The following is a 24,215-nucleotide window of genomic DNA, read 5'->3' on the forward strand; positions in this document are numbered from 1 at the left end:
AAGTATTTTTATTATGTGCTAATGACTAGAACTACTACTCCTACTGGATATTCTTTCATTAGTTACATCTTATACTTTACTTCCTAGGATCATACATTTACACGAGTAGAGTTGCAACCAAAGCTAGCAACACTTCCACGACTTCTTACTTACCATTTAAATTGGAATCTTTTTCACACAGGATGCGTTAATAAAGCGATTGGGTGCCAACGCATTTCCATTCCATCTAGAGCTGACACCATTGGCACCTCCGAGTGTGCAGCTGGTTCCAGCGAAGCAGTACCACGGCGCTCCCATCGGCACTTCATATGATGTCCGAGCTTACATAGGTAAGTCATCAAACTACAAGTCCAAACAACTACTCCCCTTCCTTATTTCTGTTCCTTTCATTTACAGATGCGCATTATTCTTCTAGATTTATTTAATGGGCGGCGGTAATTGCTTTACATCTGAGATAATGTTGCTGATTTTCTAACATATTTTAAAATGCCTTAAAGCCTAGCGAAAGCTACGAGCAAAAGCTGATGAAACTAATAGTATAAATAAAACATTTTAATTTTAATGACTAAAAATATACTATATGACATTCAACATCCTCAGAAAAATAAGGTAGCTAAATAGCCTACATTTACAAAACACCAAAGCGACACAATATTTCAATAAAGCCAGCCAACAAAGGGTTAATGACAGCCATTTTCTGTATGGGCGAAATGAAGTCTTTTTGTCATCCTAATGGAAGATGGGGAGCAAATTGCTGAACATTACAGTCTTAGATTCAGTCGGGCGTTAGATCGCACTTGAATGTAAATCACGAGCTATTTGGTCACTAGGTTTTGGGATTACTACATGAGGTTAATAGCTCAGTTCGGGATGAGGCTTCTACTCGCAATTTTCGCCTTTCCATTTCTATTTATAGAGTTATTTTTTCTTTGAATTTGTAGTTATATTGTTTTCTTCAACTACACAATAAATCTCTTGTATATGATCAAGATACCAGAAACGACATGAGACATAAGAATATTTGTTTTAGGGCAATCGATGAACTCCATTAATTGATAAAAATTAAGGATAAATATCGAGACCAAATTTCATAAATGTAGATTAAATATAATACTCTTCACAATTTTGGAATTCAATTACTTGTAAAACCTCGACAACTAATTCCTTCTCATTATTTGAATTACTGCCCGCATTACAATCCACCTCAGTATGAAAACAAGTTTCGTGTTAATTCACCTAATCTGTAAGTAGGCGTATGAGGTAAAACAAACACGTATGTTTGCCAACTTCCCTTTGAAGGCCTCCTGAATGGAACTCAATTAGAGCCTTATTTCAATGTACTACATGCGCGCGAATATTTATTACGTTACAAAGTTTTCCAATTAGTGTAACATAAATACTTTTCTTTTCACTATTATGTTGTTAGGCTATTAATCTATCTAGGTCTTAGATATAGTCGCTTATGTATTCCCTTTATAGTCTTTTATTTCTCATTAAAGATTGCTTGTGACTTAAATAAATCAAATAAAAAACATATAAATAAACAATCATTATAAACATCTTCATTAAACATTACAAAATTCTTCCTGGACTTGTGCAATGCAAACTTATATGAAACAGAACGTTTCCTTGGAAATTCACGAATTGCAAAACATACTCCAGTAACCGTTGATTAAACTGTTTAGAACTGTCACAGAATCTAATTTATATCGACAGAAGACAGCAAAATTTATAGCTTAGCTAAAATTACTTTTTCAATATGCATGTCTTTAATATGTCTAAAATTCGCAACTCATGCATCGTCAATTCTGTTCACATCTTAAAGTAACACTTTTTTACTTCTTATAGATGGAATCAGCTGCTTCTAATAGGCGACCTTTGGTTTGAAAATCAGTACTTTAATAATGCTTAGACTGTACTGCAGTAATGAGGGTTTTCATTTTTGGCACAATATTATACATGTGTTACATTTTAATGCTTAATAGTTAGTTATAAAAGCTTTTTTTCCATCTCAACGGGAAACATAAGTAAATCCATCACGAATATCAATACAATTTCAACAAAGACTGTATTATCTTTGCTTTCTCTATCATTCCTTTCACGTTTATTGAAATTTCTATCCACATGTAGAATATACTCCAGCTCGCTAACTCGTCTAATTAGTATCAGATTAGTGTTAACATTTACGCTTGGTTTTATCCGGTTTCGTGCAAGTATTTGCCCCACTCGACTTAAGATCTAATCTTTATCGAGTTTGTGATTCTCGGAAATCTCGTATACGACCGTCGTAATACGTTTAATTAGAATTGATTACCGTCGTTTGTATCATTAGTGATTGCAATTTGCGCGTACTGGTGTTTCTAGGTTTTGAATTCAAGATGGAGAGAATATTATTATCTTAATTATTAGTAATCGATTGCTTTGAAAGCTTTAACTTTAATTAAGTCGTACGGATTTCAGAAGGGTATCTGTTGTAAAATAAATTATACTTGTGTAGGTACGTGGCTTGCAATAATATATTATAATGGCGAGTGCAGTGGAACACCACACAATACTTTGTAATTCAAGGTGTTGGATGGTGGTTTTACTGTTTATGGGCAGTCGTATCGCTTACTATCAGGCGAACGGCAAACTCGTCCCATTATTTAAAGCAATAAAAAAATATATATAATTAAAAAATAGACACGATTAAGTAAAGATCTTGAAATGTTAGAAATATTTTTATAACAAACCAAGACAAACACTAGTAAACCGCGACTTAAACTTAGCAACCTCCCAGCAGCGCAATGACGAGTTGACATATAAACCTATCTTGTATCACCTAAAATAATATTCCTGCTCTTCTTGACTAAACTTCACAACGGATTATACAGGATATGTTATCTGTAAACCTGCGTCTGTTTACTCAGTCCTAAGTTGGAAACATAACACGAACTGAACAGTAATCTAAACGGCGCGGCAATTTGATTTCATTTCGAAACATCAAACTATTTAAGGCGATACCTCAAGGTCCATTTTCATACATTTTGTTTCACCTTTAATCTGGGTAACTAAACAAGTATTGGCAAGTAAAGAATTTAAATTCACGTCTAGTTAGTGATTAGTTCTCGCAGTTGAAGAAAAACGTAAAAATAATTAATAATCATGGATATTTCGGCCTTTAAAATTTCGTCATATTAAATTTTAAAGGCCGAAATATCCATGATTATTAATTATTTTACGTTTTCTTCAACTGCGAGAACTAATCACTAACTAGACGTGAATTTAAATTCTTTACTTGCCAATACTTGTTTACTTACCCAGATTAAAGGTTAAACAAAATGTATGAAAATGGACCTTGAGGTATCGCCTTAAGGAATTAGTTTAACTAGTAACTAAACAGGCATAGTTGGTTTGCATGAGACTTCGATTTAATAAGAAATGTAAATTTAAGATTCCTGGACCTTTTTAGACGAATAACTATAAAATGTAATCAATTAAGATGTTAGATCTTATAGTAAAGAAAAAAATCATCGGCTATTCTGAATGCGCTCCGCAGTGAATAAAACCACAAAATAGTACCGCTTGTCGTATTAAGAACTTAACAATACTGACAAATGATCAGAATATAATCATACCTTTGGGGCATTCCACGTGAAGCGGGCACGAAAAAAAACTCGATGTCTCAGATTTTCGTAATATTTGATTATGTTATACCTGTATATGTCCTCGATCCAGATACAAAATATTATTAAAGTATAAAGCCTGGTAAGCGAGTTAAAGGACTTTGAAGTTTTGACTGGCCGGCTGGTATACGCCACTTCGAATCCAATTATCAAGTTTTTAAATGTTACAATAAAATAAATAAAGCAATGAAATAAATACTTCATTTAATGAGCTTTTGATTGTATTTTTGGAAATTGAAAAATGTTTTTTCTTTGAAAAAAATGTGTTTGAAAGTTACAAACTTGAATTTCACAAAGTTGGCATATTTATATTTTTTAATTTTTTTCTGAAAATAGCTGCTATTGTATAGATAATCCTGCGAAGTTTCATAATGGGCTGAGAAGTAGTTTAGGAGCTAGACCGATTACAGTGCCGAAGCGCGGCGGTCGCCAGAAAGAGCGAAGTAGTAAAAACTTTCAATTAAACTAAATACTTTCGATTAGAGTATTTTATCATGTTTTGCATCGCTCTAACGATTCAATTACATCTGATTATAATATAAAAAAATATATTTATATTACTGACGGTGCACAACAACATTTGAAACTTGGCAAGGATAATCTATATACAATATTGGCTATTTTAGTAGAAAAAAGTTATTATATAAATATGCCAACTTTGTGAAATACAAGTTTGAAACATTAAAAAAAATAAATAAATAAAATACTTTATTTATCACGTAGGCGAACAAAGTTGCACTTATGATACGTCAAAACAAAGAATAAGAATAATTATTATTTCTAAACAACTATTAAAATCACTTATATAACTATGGAGATTTTAAATTAGGGACAAAGTTTATACAAAAGACTAGGTACAAACCGAAGTAACCAGCTCGGGCTGGCAAGTAGGGGAAATAGAAGGGTAACGCGTCGCGATCCTCACCGGCGAGGACATGAGCCCTAACCTAGCTAACCTACCAGCCTTTCACTAGCTACCTAAGTGATGACTACCCGAAGAAAAAAGGCAGAAAGAAACTCCGGGCTTTCTTTTTGTCATCAATTGTTCAGTACTTCTTTTGTATTTTTTTCCAAGTCTTTCTTGTACATAGTCACAATAGTTATATAAGCTAATGCACGCACATCACCGTTACCATGGGATAAGATGAAATCCAATCGATTAAACCTGGAGCGGCATAAAATAAAATTAGCGATAGCTAATAAAAGAGAACATAGATTCATACTTAAATAATGGCGTACAGCGTGCATTCGCCTACATTTACAATCATAGTTTTCAATCATGAGAAAAGAAAAAATAGTGATATTGAACAGGCAAACACAACATGATCGCGTGGTCGTCTTTCAAAAATTACATTTCATAAAGATATGATATGATTATGTCAAATTAGAACTATAGAAATGTCATTATTATAAAAAAAAAAAGCATGTGAGACATGTAACAAAGACATTTTAGGCAGTTAATTAATTACTAATGTGTGCTAACATGGTGGGTCATTGTGTGCAGGACAAACTTTCCAAACCGTCTTATCATTAAGGTAATCAGATACAGTATAGTATCCTTTACACATTAATTCACGCTTAACATAACACTTGAATTTTTGTTCGGTCAAATTGGTAATTTCGAAGGGAAGTTTATTATAGAACTTAATGCTATTAACTAAGAAAGATTTATTGGTTTTACAGAGCCTATGATTAGGGACAACCAATTTATTTTTATTTCTGGTATTTAGACTATGCAAGACACTGTTTTTAATAAAAGTACTAAGGTTTTACGTACGTACATTATATTCTGAAAAATATATTAAAATATATGTGAATAATAATAATAAATAGTAGTAGTAATAATAAATATGAGTTTGTGGCATTGATGTTCTAGCCTATATGTATAAGCGGTCGAGTATCGTGATGGCTTTGTTTGATGCGTTATGTAAACTAGCCTGTGTCTCCAGGCGTTTTAGGTTACCACCGAGACCGTCAAATTGCCCTTCTGCCATGTGAAGTGCCACGAAAATGAAATTCTGCATTTTACCACAATCCTGTTTGAAATATAACAAGTTAATACAATTAAATCTTTTTAAAATGTTGTTGTGCACCGTCAGTAATATAAATATATTTTTTATATTATAATCAGATGTAATTGAATCGTTAGAGCGATGCAAGACATGATAAAATACTCTAGTCGAAAGTATTTAGTTTAACCAAATTCTCCCCCACAGCAGAAAGACCTGATGAGAAGGTGTCCCGTCGCAACACAGTGCGCATGGGCATCAGGGTACTACAAGGGTCCGGGCGGTCGGTGCTCCCCGCCGTCCTGCCGCCGCACTCGCCGCACCACAGCCTCAGTGCGCTGGCACACCATAACGTGCTGAGGTATGTATGCTGACTTTAAAATAAATGTTTTTCCGAATCATTTTGATGTGTACGCGAATTTTAGTCATCGAAATAATACAAATTTTCTGATTTCATCAGCTGTCAGAACTTAGATACTGCAAACACATTTTGCATACCTAGATCGGATCAATAGGGTTTTTTTAGTTATATAATTGAACACCTCGATCACATTGGTCAACACCTTGGTCCGCCCCGTGATCATAAAGGCTGCAAAACTTCTAAACATAGGAAGAAATTAAAAAATCCGTGATATAAAACTACTATTATATCGATGTTTTGCGGAAATAGAAAGAAGCGGATAAATAAAATATAAATTTCTGAGAGAGTCAGTGGTGTAACTAGGCCAGTAATGAGCTTGATGCGAGCTTTAAAATTGCGGCTACGTATGACCCAAAACTTAGTCCAGGTGTGGGTATTCCTGCGCCCTCTAGGGTCTGAACTCTTTGCTTGGGCACCGCTAACACCGACCTAATTATGTTACTGGAGAGAGTTGTAATTTTGTTCGTAGTAAAATATAATTTAGATTCTAATTTAAAACGTTCTTTAAATTATTTTTTACGATACACACATTTTTAGCCATTAAGAAATCTTTTAGAAAATATCGCAACCAAATACGAGTGAAAATATATTTTACTATATTTTCACTATTTCCCTTTGGTGTACACAAATCTTCGTTACATTTATCCGACAAGGAAACGGTAAGAAAAATTCAACGAAGCAAAATTCCACTCTAAATAAATGTTTGCACTACCACCAGTACTAAAATCACAGTTTAAGTTTATATTATGTCTGTATTTTATTTCCTTAGTAAATATTCTCTCCTCGTTTTATTTTTTAAAACGATGCCGAGATAAAGATTTTTTAAAAAGTGGGAAAAACTTGCAATAACTAGAATACTATGTTTCGTCTTACTATAATTGCAAAGTGTCTAGTGTAGAGACTGCCCAGTTAACCAACGCATGGAGAAAACTGGAAAATGAATACGTAGTTGGGTGATAACCCAAAATTTTGCTTAAGGTAAAACCCATGATATATTGATTCAACTGTATACCGACCATTTAACTTAATATCACAATGAAAAATCCGTTGTAATGCCGTGTTGTTCAAAATATTCCAAAATAATTGTGTTTAGTAATGAAAAAATTATGGGTGATCGTGCCTCCGAAAATCTCATTTACCACAAACACAACCGTGGTACTAACTCTGTCCAATAAATATGCCAACAGCATGGCTACCACTAATAAATACTACTTAAAACTATCGAAACTTTATATTTTTCAAACCAATCTTAGCCGCAATTATTATGCTAATAACATACTAATTACTAATTAATTTATTCCGACACCACGCGTTCCACATTCATTGTTGAGACGTGACGCATTACAAATTCCAAACTCGTTTAGTTTAAAAATAACCGTCTGTCTTTAAGGAAAAGGAAATTACACGTCTGCAAGTAATTTTTAAATACCGTCCTTTCCTTGTACAAGAACAGAATAATTTCGTAATTATACTTTACTGTGAAAAAGGACTTAGGTAGAGCCAAGCTGTAGACAATGTCTACTGAATAAAATATAGCTATATTTCTGTGGTCTATAGCAGTCCTGGATTTGTAAATAGGCCATATAGGCGGCGGCCTATGGGCGGCGGCCTCTTAGGCGTGGCAGATTTCAGAGGACGCGCACTCGAGTTAGTTAATCATTCGTTTCTTTAACTTTAGTGCCTTCCATAATACAAATAAATTGAAAATTATTAAGTATTTTAGAAACCTACATACATTCATACATAAACCTACCAACATGAGGCGGAGGAAAAGAAGTGGCCTACACTCATAAAACATAGAAATCCGGCACTGGTCTATAGTATAGAAGGGTCGGCTCAACCGTTATTACATAAAGATTCTAATCGATAATGTTTTAACACAGTTGTTGCTTGATATGTTTTTTTTTTGTAAATTTCCACAACTAAATTAAATGTTAACCTAATTAATAAGCTCATAGGATAAGAAATAACTCATATAGAAGCAGATAATTCATTTACTATAACATGAAAACGTACTCAAATATAAAAACTGTCTTTACTTTTCTTTTTACCCTAAGCCAGGGAGAGCCATTCCAGCCCATCGCTCAATTTCAACTGTAGAAAGTGCTTTACTGTGTCATACGAATGGCCTGAATCGGTCATCTAAAAACTCTAGATCATAGCAGAAACTAGGTGAAACTGGTAATTTTTTTTATACGGTACGAAGTAGCACAAACCACGTAATGGTAAGCAGAGTGGTGTCCTGATAAAATGTTGACTCACGAGTGGTAATTACTCCTCGCCAGTCGTTACAATTATGCCGGCCTGTTTAAACCAGATATACACAGGCTAATTCAGGACTGCCTCGGTGGCGTAGTTGTATTGCGTGCCCGGTACAATAGCGCTCTGAGGTCCTGGGTTCGAATCCCGGGTCGGGTAAAGTGATATTTGGGTTTTTCTGCTCAGTATCAGCCCGGAGTCTGGAATTTGTGCCCGATATGGCGATAGGCTCGCCCCCTATCACATCATGGGGCGAAACATACTTGGCGAAAAGTGGGTGCCCTAGTTGCGCCTCTGCATACCCCTTCGGGGATAAATGCGTGATGTTATGTATGTATGTATATAATTCAGGAACGGGTCACTTACGTGAGCGGCTATGGCGAATCTTAACATCTCATGTATGGTATCCTTATGCTAGTGGATACAATTAAAATTCTAGTAGCCACTGTTGTTCCGATTCGACATACTATAAGCCTGTGTAATTACTGGGCATTATGAGACGTCACATCTTATGTCTCAGGATGACTCGCGCAGTGCACGGCCACGCAGTGCTTTGTAATTCAAAGTACGAATAGTGAATGTTATTACTGTTAAGAGCGAATAACTATATCAGGCGAATGGCTTGATCGTTCCATCATTTGTGCAAAAAAAACCTAATCGACAGATTGTATCTATCCTTAAAATCAATTATTTCACATTCCATACCACATTGCTTCACGGAATGAACATAATGAGTAATATATTTTTTAATTTAACATTTCGCTTAGCAGCAGATTATCGACAGATTTCATTTGACGTAATCCGACGGTGCTTACTAAAGCATAAACAATTCAAATCATTATACTTCACTGGACGCGCGTAGGCAACGTCCTATTAAAGAACGATTAGCGACTGTATCCCGTATGTAAAAACCTACTTTATACTACTTTGAATTTAGGGTAAAATTAGACTGCGTTAGTAAAGCCTACAGAAAAAATGGCATGCTAAAATTGCCTTATAAGGCCAAATTTACAATTCTATTACTTCTTCTACAAAAAATCAATTTTTATTTCAATATGTTTACACGTGAATTCTACTAGGTACACCTTTTTTTGTAGAAACCAATCACTACCTTGCTTGAATTGCGTTTTACTCACAACAAAAGAGTTCTAACGTTTTGTTCAATACAGATATGCCTGAAATATTTTTTTAGCGTTGTTTTTCACCGTCCGTTCTGAATAGGATAGAACAAATAGTTTAATTTTCAGCTAACGGTTGGTGAAATTTCAATTAAGTTTTGAAAGGTTTTGTAATATAACTATATATACATGTGAACCTACCTAGCTACCCTTGTGAAACTAAAGCACAAATTTAAATGCGAAAGTTTGGATGTTTGTTACTCAATCACACCAGAACAGCTGATCGGAATTGGATTAAATTTGGTACAGAGATAAAATATAGCCTGGAATAGCACATAGACTACTTCTTTGTCTTGGGAAAATATAAAGCTGCAATTTTATCCCGGAAAAACTTTCTCACGCGGACAGAATTAATTTGATAAAGTCATGAAAGTTAAGAAAAAGGTCTCACAGTATAAATATTGTACGAAGCAAACTGGATGAAGCTTCGTACGAAAAAGTATTATTAAATGAAGTACACCCGAGATGCTAACAAATATTTTCTGCCGGTGATAACCTAAAGATTTTTAGAGGATTCTTTCTTCTTAGGCTGAGTCTGTTTACTTTTAGTGTAGCGGATAATATTACTAAAATATACTCGGGCTTTTTTGTTTTTTTTTTTTAATCGTGGTTATGGTTTCCATATTTGGCGTGAGTAACACCTACGAATTATTTAATAAGTAACGACAAGTCCCATTTACATTACAGACTTTTGTACTGCACGTAACCTCGTTTACTAGTAGCTCATAATTTACTGCTCAAATCAGACTATTTGGGTCAATCGTATCCCGCAGGTCTAAGACTCGTAAATAGACGATTACCGCGCCGCTATTTTAAACTGTTCGCGCATAACACCATCAAATATTGTTTAGTCGTTGATGTTCTGTAATTTGAATGCCGGCCTCACGTTGCGCGTTAAAATTCATTTCGGCGTATACATGATTATGCATTATACATCGACTTAGGATTTACTTTGATGTCGGGGTAGTGAATGGATACATTTATTTTTCAGTACGCACATTATTTATTAAGCTTCGATGTACTTAATGCATTAAGAATGTGAGCATCTCAAAAATAAAATAGTTGAGAATTTTTGGCATCTGAATTTACTTCATTCATTATTTATCACTATAAATGAGGATAGCCTGTTTTGTTTTATATAATTAATAATAATAATATCAGCTTTGTATTATGTACTGTCCCACTGCTGGGCACGGACCTCCTCTACTACTGAGAGGTATTAGGCCTTAAATGACCACGCTGGCCTAGTAAAGATTGCCAAACTTCACATACTGCCGATCCTGTTCCTACAATTAGTTAAATCGGAACCCAAAGGACCGACTGTCAGATTTCATCGGACTGTCCGGTCTAATTCTGCGTAGACTAACAGCTAAAAAATATTTATAATTGTAAAACGAAGGTAGATCTTGTAGCTTTGACTTTATGGACGCTCAACACCTCATTGACCCAGTGACCATGAAGGCTGCAGTCATCGAAACGCCGAGAAAATATTATAAATAAAACCGCGATAACTTCCGAAAAATAGTTTTACTTCAATGTCTAACATTCGCGTAAACATAAGAAATCATTATGTAAAACATTTATATCTATAATTCACGGCGGATTTCAAAACTGATTATCAAAAATGATAACATTAACCCACGATAAATCTTGAGATACAAAAATTCTCGCATAGTTTCAACCTTAAATATTTATACTATTCGCGAATTAACAGTTTAATTCTCATGTTAAAAACTGTTTGCAAACAGTACCAGCTGTATGTAATAAACTACTTGTTGGTGTTCGACGTGAGCCAGCCGCTCGTAAAGCCATAAGCGATTTTGCACCATAGAACTCGTGGCCATGACCCTAGTCATAGGCTTATTTAACACCATGTCTATTTTTACGGTCACTAATATTATATACTAGTTGCTGCTCGCGACTTCGCCCGAGTGAAAATCATTTTCCGACAAAAAAAAACCTGAATGTCTACTAATCCATGGGGTGATCTATACGCCATGGATTATTATGGATGTGAAGGAAAACATCGTGAGGAAACCTGCATACCTGAGAAATTCTCTATAGGAATTTCCGAGGGTGTGTGAAGTCTACCAACCCTCACTAGGCCAGCGTGGTGGACTAAGGCCTAATCCCTCTCAGTAGTAGAGGAGGCCCGTGCTCAGCAGTGGGCAAGTATATAATACAGAGCTGATATTATTATTATTTTTATTATAACAGTAAACTATTATCCCTAAGTGGACTTGTTGTTCTAATAAGGCAAACGGAGCCGTGAGCTTCAGCTCCTTTTAGAATCGTAAAGAATACAATTTACTCTATAAGCAACAGAATCGTGTAAAGTCAATCTTAAACTATTAAATAGCATTATATTAATCGGGTTTTAAATAGGCCGGCATAATTGTGTCGACTAGCGACAGATTATCTCGTCAGTCGATATTCTATCTAGAGAGATAATTACCCCTTGGCAGTCCGCACAATTATGCCGGCTTGATGGAACAGGATATGCACAGCCTGATCCCGGAACGAGACACACTTACGTGGGCCACTATGGCGGGTTGTAACACCTTGTGTAAGGTGGTCGCTATGCGGGTGGATATAAAATATATCCTACCACCAGCAAGATTAAATTTATTGGCCAAGCTCTCGATAATTTTATATTAATCCGCCGTTTGATGACGTAATGCGAAAGTTGTCTGTCACACAGTTGGAATGGAATAACTCATAAAAGCGTATTCATAACTTCATTCATTAATGCAATGTGCAAATGATGAATGTTCTCAGACAATTCTAATGAACAAGCGGTCATTGTTCTTGTCTTGGTGTGACGTTAAATGACAATTGGAGAAAGAATACACAATGAAACTATAATGTACAACCTTGTAATACCCATTTAATAAAAGCACAAGGTGTTTTTTTATTTTTAAATTATTTATTTCTAGAGTCGCCATTTTCGACCGCGATATTTAAAACGTAAAATAGCACTCTCACGAAATTGGAAGCATTACTTGCTTCTAGGTTAATGGGTTTCAACCATAAAACGCTGCGAAGGTAAGCAACTCTAATGAGTTACTGCTAATGCTATTCTATGATAACACTGTACTGGCGCTAAATAAATGTTTCATAAATACTTTCATTGAAATTCCAGGAGAAGTTTATCTCCGGCAGATACAAACATACATTTAGTAGCCGGTTATATGACTCAGACATATAAACAACTAAAATTATAACTGGTATAAGTTAAAATATTTAAAAATTCTTCAGATCTCGTTATGAGCGATAAAACCGCATATTGTAGTTTTACTTTATTTCTTTTTCATTTTGTTATAAAGACTTGTCTATATTTATATACATTTATAGACGAACAACACACATGGAATAAAACGAATATTTTATCTATTAATTAAACTGCAATACTCGACTTGGCACGTAAAATTGATTTGCTGAAACAGTTCTATGCAAATTAATGCGAGTGTAACACAATATTCGCTATACTCGCAAACCAGGAAATAATATTTCCCGTTCCGAAGTAGAGTTTGCGAACAGTTTAATGCACAAACGGGGCTCATGTGCCGTAATTAATGGAGCGGATGCTTCGCCATCCAAATTGATAATCAATATCTCTTGAAAATAGGAAGCTATTGAGAGTCGGTGAAAAATGATTTTTATTTACATAAACTGACTATGATTGAATTTTTTTGAACGATGTCTTTGGTATTGAAATCTTTTGAGATTTTATGGAATTTATTGATGTAAAGTGAAACTTTTTATTGCTTAGTTTTCATAATTTGTGGTCGGCACACAAGTCCAATAAAATCTCAACTATGCGAGCTAAACTTAACTCTGGTTGGCATAAAATTATATGTCATCTAATATATTTTTTCGTTCATTCGTATCTCTATCGTATTCATTCATCATTCACTAAATTATATTCAAATCGAAACGTAAAAATAACATCCAAAGTCCCCTCAACAGTGCATTAAAGAAAATATTTACGGAAATATACCTATTTTTAATCTGACAATTCAATTTTACGTTGTTTGAGTAGGATCCAAGGCTCCGGTGATTAATTTTGACAACGACTACGTCCTAAACCAACAGTAGAAGCGAAGTATATTTGATCTTTTGCTAAGAATAAACAGAGTAGCGTGTGGTCACTAACAAAACTTGACGTTAAAGTTCATATTCAACGTTTCGAAAATATTCTATTTTTAAAAAATATAAAATTAGAAAATGACTAAAGATATTCGGCGCAATTTTTTTTTAATTGAAGTTATTTTTTATTTACTTTTTCCACTGAGCAAGCAATGGACGTGAATCATTTTAAATTTATAATATTAATCGTACTGTGATATCAGGCTAAGATATTGTCTAAGAAAATATACATATTCCGAAAACATAATACAATATATTATTAATATAATTTTCAATTTTATCACAAGTCAACACTGGCACTCAACATTTTCATTCAATCGGAACCTTCAAGCCGACGGAATCGCCAACAAAGTTTAACATTTGAAAATAACTTTCCGACTCGATTCGTGACTGACTCATCTCTTTGACATTCTATATAATAACAACAAAAGCATTCTGTAATGACGAGAGTTCCAATAAATATAAGTATTTATATATCAACGACTTTGTTCGCAGATTGAAAAGCAAAGCCAAGATGGAGTCAGACGAAATTTGTCGAACAAAAAGGGACGAAATAGGTAAGTAGGTTATATTAAGTATGTTTATTACCAAGTTTCAGTTTCATAGATACAACAACATACTTTATTTATTCCTGTATACCACGGTTGCCATTGGTATACCATTTGTTTGGGTTAGATTTTGAGAAAAATAAAATCTAACCCAAACAAATATATCATTTAAAATAAGGCTTCGGTGTGAAACTATCGCCCACCGAATACCTACAAAGATATACGCAGTAAGATGCCATGTAGTTTTTTCTAGAACATTAGTGATTGCTCTATATGTGCAACATCTAATCATAGATGTTTTTAATTTGACGATATTCGCAAACTACTTAAAATTTCGTGGCTTTGTTATTTTTGACATAGTTATAGGTGTATATTATGAAATACATTTAAAAACAACTTAATTTGGAAAATAACAAAATACAAATCAGATATCAAATTAAAGTTTTCGAGTAAAACCAGTCGCTATTTCCAGAAAACTCGCCAGAACCGCAAGCGCCCCGCGCGACCGTCGAGAAGCCATTCCTACTGTCTGATGGCAGGTGAGTTCAGTGTAAAGCTTTTATAATACCCTCATTATGTGAACGCAAAATAGCTATTTCTGTGTTTAGTCGAGGATCTTTGCTTATAGAAGGTTATTGATAAAACGGTTTTTCGCAAACGAAATCATAGTAGTGTAAATGTTGTTACTAGAATCAATACATGGGCTATGGAATCTAAAACGAAGTTGGTAACCTTATTTAGGTACGTAAAGTTGTACTATAGATTCTAGATGCGTTGATAAATCTTAATCCTCACGTTTCCAAAGAAAGTTGCTAACTCAGAAGTGTAGTGTACAACTGAAGACTTTCTAGTTCTGAAATCAAATTCTATAGGTTAGTTCTTCTAGGTCTAGGTTAGAAAATTAGGCTCCGCGCAGTCTCTTTCAACCTATTATACTATTATAAAACAGATAGTTAACGAAGATACTGTAGTTTTTAGTGTTTTTCTGCAATAACTTTAGTCTACGCAACATCTAAACTGCAAATTAATACACTTTTTTGAAAAAAGAAAATCATACGTAAGAAATCATAAATCATCATCATCATCATTAAAGTAAATAAATATTTGAAATAGAATTTTGTTTTTGTGTTAAGCGAAGTAAGTAGATAATTTGCAGCGATGGATGTCACGCGACGAATTTATTTTGTCGGAACGAATTTAGCAAGCTTTACGAGTTTCGGAGTATCTCCTGCGATTCTCTGATTTATTACTTAATACTTTAGAACTCCTTCTTTACACCAATGTACTATTGGTGTAAAGAAATTAAAGTTTGGATACGAAATTCTGATATTCAATCGCATAATAAGTTAATTGATTTGCGTTGTTTCTTATTTGTTCTAGAGGTTTTCGGCTTGTATCGCAGGTTATACGTACATTTCCCACCAATACTTGTAGAAAATTAAGTTACATAACTTTACTTAAGCTATTAAGAAAAGCTTACGATAAATTTAGTCATAATTTGAGAATAATTCTCTCCCTAACTAAAGAATCTTCTACGCCAGCAGAAATATTTCAAACTTAACTTACCAAGTTTACGACCTTGCCAAATTTCATGATAACGTAAAACGTTTCGTGAAGTGCTGACGTATTTGTGGCATTTTACAAAGTAGTCTACTGTTGTTATGACGACATGCGACGTTTGGCCTGACCTACGAATAGTTAGGTTAGGTCATGGTCAATCGATTGTTTCTTGCTAACATGCGGTCAGCAAAATGTGTTTATTATTAACTTCTAAATGTATTTACACCCGCAACACTGAAAAATTGTATTTGATGTTTGACATTTCAAACTGTGCGGAGAGAAGTTTAAAATCATTGTCTTTGGAAAATGATTATTATTAGTTACATTAATAGAATGTGACTCTTGCATATGGTCAGCTTACATTCATTTATATACCGAGTAGTATTTACTCAGAAGTTCTGAAACAGGCCCTTAATTTTTTTATTTGATGTTAGAAAAGTCATTGTCTTTGGAAAATGATTATTATTAGTTACATCGATAGAATGTGACTTGTATTTGGTCAGCTTACATAAATTTATATGCCGAGGAGCATTTACTCAGAATTTGGGAAATAGGCCTTTTATTTTTTTTATTTCATGTTAACACACGGCTAGTTAGGGCTGTCAAGAATGATCAATAAAGGTATAATTAATTACTTTCTCGACACCTACCATCACCCTCGCTAGAAACCTACAACCCGTCAAAGGATTAAAATAAAGTGAATTTCAGAGTGGAGCTCGAGGCGTGGTTGGACAAGGCCGCTTACTCGCACGGCGAATCGATCAAAGTGAGCGTCGTGATCGCTAATCACTCTTCCAAAACCGTGCGTCGGATTAAGGTATGCATTGATTCTACTATATTATTATAGGTAATCAGGAGGGTCCTATTCATCTACGGGGTGTATCCGTATTTTTGCAATTACGGGCGTTCAGATCTATATGGGATTTTTTAATCTTTCATATGCCCTTGTAGACGGAATAGGACCTTCTGACTATATATAGCTAAACGGTGAAGGAAAATATGAATCAATTTAGGCAATTGAGAGGAGTAAATATTAAAGCTGTAATCATATTAATGAGGGTAGTTCCAAAAGACTTTTGATTAATGGAAGAATCTGATTAATAAGATCCTAAATTTTATGATTGCCTCGTCAGTTTGATTTTAACACGATTTGGGCTCGGGTTCCATCCTACAGATGGGGTAATAGTATAATTAAGGGGAGATAAATAGTACAATTATTAAAAAAATATTAAATACCTAAACCATTTCGCCTTTTCAAAACAAAAATGTAATTTAAAATCGATAATTTTAAAAAGTAAATATACTACTGACTTACTTTTTAATTTTTCATTCGTATACGATATAAAATTATTCAATACTTAAACCATTACACGTTTTCTTTTAAAAATAATGTTAATAATATACAAAATGACTAGGTTTCATTTATAACGTAAACAGCGAACTCGTTATGTAAATATTTTGACTGACAGTTTATTAACTCTGGATTTAACGTATTTCGTGAGCACGTATTATTTCTAACGTACGAAATTTGTTTGATCGCGGGTAATAAATTAATACAAAATAATTTGCATTAGTCCAAATTGAACGTAAATGTGAAGTTAATATGTGAATTGAAATGAATAGGTCATAATTCAATCATGGCTTGTTTACTAATACATTAATCATATGATATAACTGCGGTAAACGCGAAAATTTTGGTATACATTGACGAATTAACAACCTACTGTTTTGAGAGTGCACAACGTGTTACTAACCTAACAGAAGTTTAAAAAGTTATTTAGATGGCAACAGAAAATGTGTAAAAAAATAGTTGAAATATATTTTAAGTTTTTAAATGGTTTGTGATAAACTTAGAAGATTTATTCGAAGGAATCTTTCTTACAACTGGTATTGAGTGATTTTATACCGAAACAAATAATTCGCACTTTAATTTTTATATTTATATCTAATAGTTATTTTATTCTTGCATAAAATGACTTTTAAATTAATATAAACAACATTTATATGATGGCGAACTAATCTCCTTAGTTACTTTGGCCTTTGTAAAGTTTTCAATTAAAACTCCACAAAATTAACATAACTTATGAGACGAACTCTTTGTAATTTTGTTTTTCTCTTTACAGTTATTTAAAATATATATTTATTTTTTAATTATAAAACTTGAATTTGTTATAACTAAGTTTACAAAAAAGACCATTCTTTAATATCACACATAAATAAAGTACATTTTTCTTTGTTCAGTTTATTAAAACATTCCTAGCACAAATACTTACTATGAATTTAATATTAAATGAATTATCCTGGTACAATTCTGTATTACTTTTCATAGGCATTGGTGGTTCAACACGTCGACGTCTGCATGTTTTCAAATGGCAAGTTCAAGAATGTAGTCGCTCTGATCAAAGGCACCGGGAGTCCTGTAGTGCCGGGCCAGACCCACACCGACACCTATACACTGACGCCTCACAGAGGTAAGATTTGATTACGGGTCGCCATTGGGACGAAATGGTTAAAAGGGGCTTGCCCCGTCATGCAGCGGTGGAATATTAAATTTAACAATAGCCTTTTTTGATCGCCCTTTGTTTGGATAGGCTGGCAAACAAATTTAATATGAGTGTGCATATTCTATAAGCCGTAAGGGTAAAATCAATAATCTTTTTGCAGGAGTAACCAAAAACTGGATAGCACTCGAAGACTCTTATTCGAAAACAGGCGCAAGTCTTGCATCGACTGTTCTAAGCACCAATTCACCAGAAGATAGGAACGTTTTTGCCATTTACGTTTCGTATTATGTAAAAGTCAAACTAACTCTCAGTACTATGGGTGGCGATTTGTCTGTGAAGCTTCCGTTCACACTGACACATTCTTGCATCAACGAAGCACCCACAGACAGTGTTATAGAAGAAGCGACACATAAGATGATCTTAGAAGGAAAAGAGAACAGCGATGAAGAAGACAGTAAAGCTGAGACAGAAAGAGATAAGCAAAACAACAATGGTAACGCTGGTGGTCAAGAAACAGCGTTTGGAGATGACGATGGCGAAGTGAAATCACCTGAGGACCACCGCTGCCTTGCAGATGTGCTAGTCAATATTGAAAACAAAATGGACAGACCGAAAATATTCGAAGGTCAAACCGAAGTGCGTCAAGTGAAACCCAACGAGGAAGAACTGGATCTTATAGTCAAATATCCAGGAACGGACACGTGATCCGACGAGGAACTAGACAAAACGGGTCAAGGAGGCGAAAAGACTGAGTCGGAAGCAAACGCACCAGACGTAATCAAATGCAAACCAGAGGTCCAAAACCATAAATGTGGTTTCGCTGAAAATTTAAAAAGAGCTGTCTGTTGTATAGATAGGAGAAGACAATCATAGTTTTGTCCTGTTAGAATTCCATTGTTTAGAATAATAGATGTAAGTCGTCGCCGTCAAATATAAAATATGAATACATATTCTCGCATGTTGCAAACATAATTAAACAACGAGTTACGAAAAATACTTCAAGTGCAGTGTAATGTATTGTTATTTATTAAATTAACATGACAAGATGAAAATCAGACGGGATCTTCAAATTGAATGGTAAATTAGCAACATTTTGAATAGTCATAATTTTCTAACACACGAATCTATTTTTTCAACATCAAAACTTAACGAAATCTTTTGGTTAATTACAAACATTATAACAATGTAGATCGATCTATAAGTAGTTTTTGATTAAAATTTGTGAATTATAAAAAGGAATTATAAGTCTAGTCGTATATATAAATTTGATGGTGTTTTATTGTTATAGAGTTAAGCTTGTAAACAGTTATAAGACTCTGGTTTCGGCCAGCTCATAAAGCCTGAATGGATATTACGCTTACTAAATGGTAGTCAGTGTTTAATATACTTGTGTTTAAGATACTATAAGATTTAATAAAAAATGGTGTAGTGAATGTGTATAGAACTTTTGTGATACTTTAGCATGAATATTTGTCAATTCATAATAGAAACCTGCTTTACAATTTCAAATTCTATGTGTTCAGGATTTAAATTTAAATTTAATTGTACACAGCAACGCTCAACTCCCATTTGCCATTCTTTGAATTATAACATTCGCTACATCATTATAGTAATAAAATTCATCTCTTAGAATAATTTTATATGAGATTTCAAATAGGCTAAATTCACGCACACTTTAATTTGAAAAGCTCGTTGAACCGACAGCATGCGCCATGATTAACGGCTTTACATTTTATTCCATTAAAACACATTCATATTAAAACGCACTTGTTTCTATAAAATCTGATATTAACCTCGTATCAAACAAACCCTTTTTATTCAAAGGTCTCCCTCGTTAATGCTGATTAGATTACTCCGATAGAATTATAAAAAGCCGATAGCTAAACCAATTTAACCGGAGATAATGGCGCTTTTTATTGGAGCTTTATTAAGCCGTCGTCTATTTTCTTTGTTTGAAATTAGTTCCGATTTCATGAATGGCTTTTATTTCGAATAATTTCCCGAATAGTGAAAATATAATTTTTGATCGAAAAATAAATATTTGTTCAATATACTTGACACTCAAGTCACTTCTTTAAATGACAATTTATCTATAATTCAATATCCAATTAGTCCGAATAAAAGCAGCCACAGATGTACTAAGGTATATCCATTTGTGCTCCGATGTTCCGCGGCGGCTAATGACTGCTTTTAGTACAAAGTGCCGCTGTTATTAACTTTGCTATAATTTGTACAACACATCGGCAGCAAAATAGAATAGTAGAGGTTAACATTGAACAGGTCTGACTTTTATAAGCTGTTAAGTTATTAAAATGAAGGAAAGCATTCGGAAGACTTGAAACGATGTTTCATTTAAAGTGAACAGAAGGTATTATTGGCAGGTCGTTTTAATGAGAAGTGCATTTAATGATTATTTATTTGATCACATTATAATTTTTACAGTGTGTATTTTGTAAAAATAATAATAAATGTGTCTAAATAAGTATATAATTAAAACCATGTGAGTAATATTTTTTTTAAATCTGACAGTCTATACTACCAACGTAGGTAATTCTCCGGCCAATCTTGTTTAATATTTTATAAGCGATCTATGAAAGTCTCTAATATTCTAAGAAGACAGAATGTAAAGACAATTATTAATTTTGCCGAGTGAACCCGCCTACATACCTTAATACGATCATTTTATTTTTCATCGAAGTAAAATATCTAAAGGTACGAATCCCAAGGTGTTTCTAGGAACAATAACTTCTTAGAATCAAATGTGTTCTCAGAAAGGGCTGTTGAGGTAATTTGCGATCTCTATACCTTTCTCAAGAACTAATTTACCGTGTATTAACGTACCATCCACAAGACCCACGTGCAGGCTTCAAATAACTGCGCTAAGTCAGATTAATTTCGTTATAATATTACAAAGAAAACTTCACAAAAGGAGCAGTGAAACACTCTAGTACACTTTTCTCAGTATTCCGCTCGTTAGACGTTGTAACTTAATAATTTCAAATTGGCAGAGGGAAGAAATATTACTATTTGAACCAAAAGTACTAAAAGAATTGCATCTTAAACTTTTATGTACTCTGAGGATATTTTTGAATTCTTTCATATTATATTTATAAAGATAATTATCGTATCGTAGAAAACCTAAGCCAAAGATTAAGTTAACAATTTACATTTTCAGATCAAGAAGTCTATAAGAAATAATGAAATAATCTTGTGTTTCAACTCAATACAAAATCCCTTAATGTATCTTGAAACATCCCAATACTTACGCTTTGTATTCATAATAGGTAGTTTAAAATTAAAATGTATTAATGTTTCCGCATAATCCGATCAAAGAGCCTCGGGAAAATATTCTATCATGCACGGAGATCAAAATGAATTACTATTAAAAAAATAATAAATTTTAATGCAATATTTTTCTTACTTACGTACACACGTACACGTATAAATGTACCATAATCAATTTTAAATCTTGAATCAAAACAGAAAACGCAAAAACAATTGCTTAAATAAACAGACTTTTAATTATAACAATATTGTATTTTAATTCCGAAACGCAATTTTTACAAAAGTAAATACATTTTCTGTTCATCCAAGTAAATAACCGTATAATTCAATCACATGGTTTCTCTTTACATTTTAATTAAATTAATAATATCCAATGTGTAATTGTGTGGTGAGATGCCTCGCCCACGCACAGATCTGGTTTCAGAAGTCGCATTTACAGTGTTATTAATTTATTATACGGATTGAGAATTAGCTCTCAACTTTGTTTGAGCCACACTAAAGTGAATCCGACATTCATTATCGCAACAAGAAAAACTTTAAAATATTACGTTACAACCTCCTTGTCATTGTTCTGAAGTTAATAAAAAATAATAATAAATATGTCAAATATGTATTTTTTGTCAGATTTTATCACGATTTTTAGTATGCTCTGTATTTCTTTTAAATTCCGAATGCCGCTGTCAAATGACGATAAATCGCGGCTTCACTTAGCAACGTTTCGTTGCGGTTAAGGCGATAATGCTATTAGACGTTAATGTGGCCTCAGTATTAATAGTCGTTGCTGCGACCAAACTTTCATTGAGTTATCTGACGAGTGCGTATATAATTAGATTTTAGACAAAACCGCAATTTCTATTTGCATTTAAGGTATTTTAAGACAACCACAGTGTTAAGTACTTACTTAAGCATGTAAATAATTCACCATGTTACATTAAATACATTCCCCACATAGTTCATGATAATATTCATTAGAAAATGATAAATATTTACATATAATATATTGCATTACGAACATTTTATTAAAATTTCAACCTCTTTACTTACTTGTCAATTCGTGATTCAAATGAAATGTTTCGATGTCCATAATTGTTTTCGCAATATGCTTCAGATATCATATAAATGCTTAAGAATATATTCTTGTATGTAGATATATTACTTTAACTTTAATTAAACGATGTATTTGAAATGTTTTTCAGTGTTTGTATATATTGTAAATAAATTTCAAAATTTTTCAAGGAGTTTGTTCTTTTATCAATTAGTTACCGTAATTTTAGTTTAATTTAACAGCATCTTCTGTTAAATTAACCTAAAACCTCCTTATTAAAAATATATCCTTCAAACACGTTAAAACTTCAACCAATTTTCAATGACAATTCAAACGCAACAAAGCTTTTATATCATTCATTTTAGAAGACAGATATTACAATCATTAAAGAAGAAGAAATAAGACGTACATGAAACCTCACTCATACTCAAATTATTAAAACTCAAACTTTTGTCTAAATAGACCTCATTTATTACTTTACGTTATATAAATTCATACATATTTATTTACCAAAAGATTATATAAAATGGAATAACTTTTACTTTAAGACTATAAAGCGATTGATTTTTTTTTTCGAGTACATTGAAAAGTATATATCTACTCTTACTTTAAGAGATACATCACTAATCAATTATGGATACTATTCTTTGACTATTTTTCCATTTTAAAACGTTTCATTTGATATATCATTCGCATTACTGTGGTTAATTTATTATTAAAAAGCCTCTAAAATTGTTACTGTCATCCCAACTTGACGAAGGTCGAAAAAGGTTGATTTTCAAATTATTGTCCTTCTCAGTAGTCCATAAGATACCTAAATAAAATTCCTTTATTAAAAATATCAGGCAATATAACTCAAATAACATTTCTTTTAACATTTATTTCTTTGAGCTGAATAATAAAATGAAAAGCTTAAAGAAACTGACTTTAATAAAATCTTAAAATTAGGTTTTTACAATGTTTAATGCATCTTGTCGTTTTAGATAGGGATTTGGAAACTGTCCAAACTAAATAAATATTAAATAGTATATATTTCAAAATCACTGTTTTTGCATTGTATAATACATAGATAGCTTACATGATGCAATAGTACATTTCTCAAAGCTACAAGTTCACGCTCGATATTTATGAACCTACAAAATCCACTAGCGTCACTGCAAATTCAAGTAAACTCATTTAAGGCGATACCTCAAGGTCCATTTTCATACATTTTGTTTCGCCTTTAATCTGGGTAACTAAACATTATATATTTCTGCCTTTAAAATTTCGTCATATTAAATTTTAAAGGCCGAAATATCCATGATTATTAATTAATTTTACGTTTTTCTTTCAACTGCGAGAACTAATCACTAACTAGACGTGAATTTAAATTCTTTACTTGCCAATACTTGTTTAGTTACCCAGATTAAAGCCGAAACAAAATGTATGAAAATGGACCTTGAGGTATCGCCTTAAGATCCAATTCCCGATTGCTTCTGAGTTGCGACTGATTTAATCTTTAAAGTCTATCGATATAGTCGTATATCTTAAAGCCGTAACATCCCTATAGAAAGTACGAGGCAAACTTAGAGACAAGATTACAAGTTTCAACG

The 24,215-nt window shown here is 33.2% G+C and overlaps 1 protein-coding gene across 1 annotated transcript in view; it reads left to right on the forward strand.

Moving 5' to 3' along the window:
- The window catches only part of LOC115453711 (arrestin homolog), a 65,173-nt gene extending 43,508 nt beyond the window's left edge, over nt 1–21,665 (forward strand). The window contains exons 5-11 of the mRNA XM_037444825.1: nt 182–329; nt 5,882–6,035; nt 14,177–14,238; nt 14,702–14,768; nt 16,498–16,606; nt 18,119–18,260; nt 18,454–21,665. Coding sequence (XP_037300722.1) covers nt 182–329; nt 5,882–6,035; nt 14,177–14,238; nt 14,702–14,768; nt 16,498–16,606; nt 18,119–18,260; nt 18,454–18,998 — 1,227 coding nt within the window. The 3' untranslated portion in view covers nt 18,999–21,665. The remainder of the gene's footprint in view (nt 1–181; nt 330–5,881; nt 6,036–14,176; nt 14,239–14,701; nt 14,769–16,497; nt 16,607–18,118; nt 18,261–18,453) is intronic.
- Nucleotides 21,666–24,215: the final 2,550 nt, after the last annotated feature.

Source organism: Manduca sexta, chromosome 28 (assembly GCF_014839805.1).
Source record: "Manduca sexta isolate Smith_Timp_Sample1 chromosome 28, JHU_Msex_v1.0, whole genome shotgun sequence".
NCBI classification, from domain to species: Eukaryota; Metazoa; Arthropoda; class Insecta; order Lepidoptera; family Sphingidae; genus Manduca; species Manduca sexta.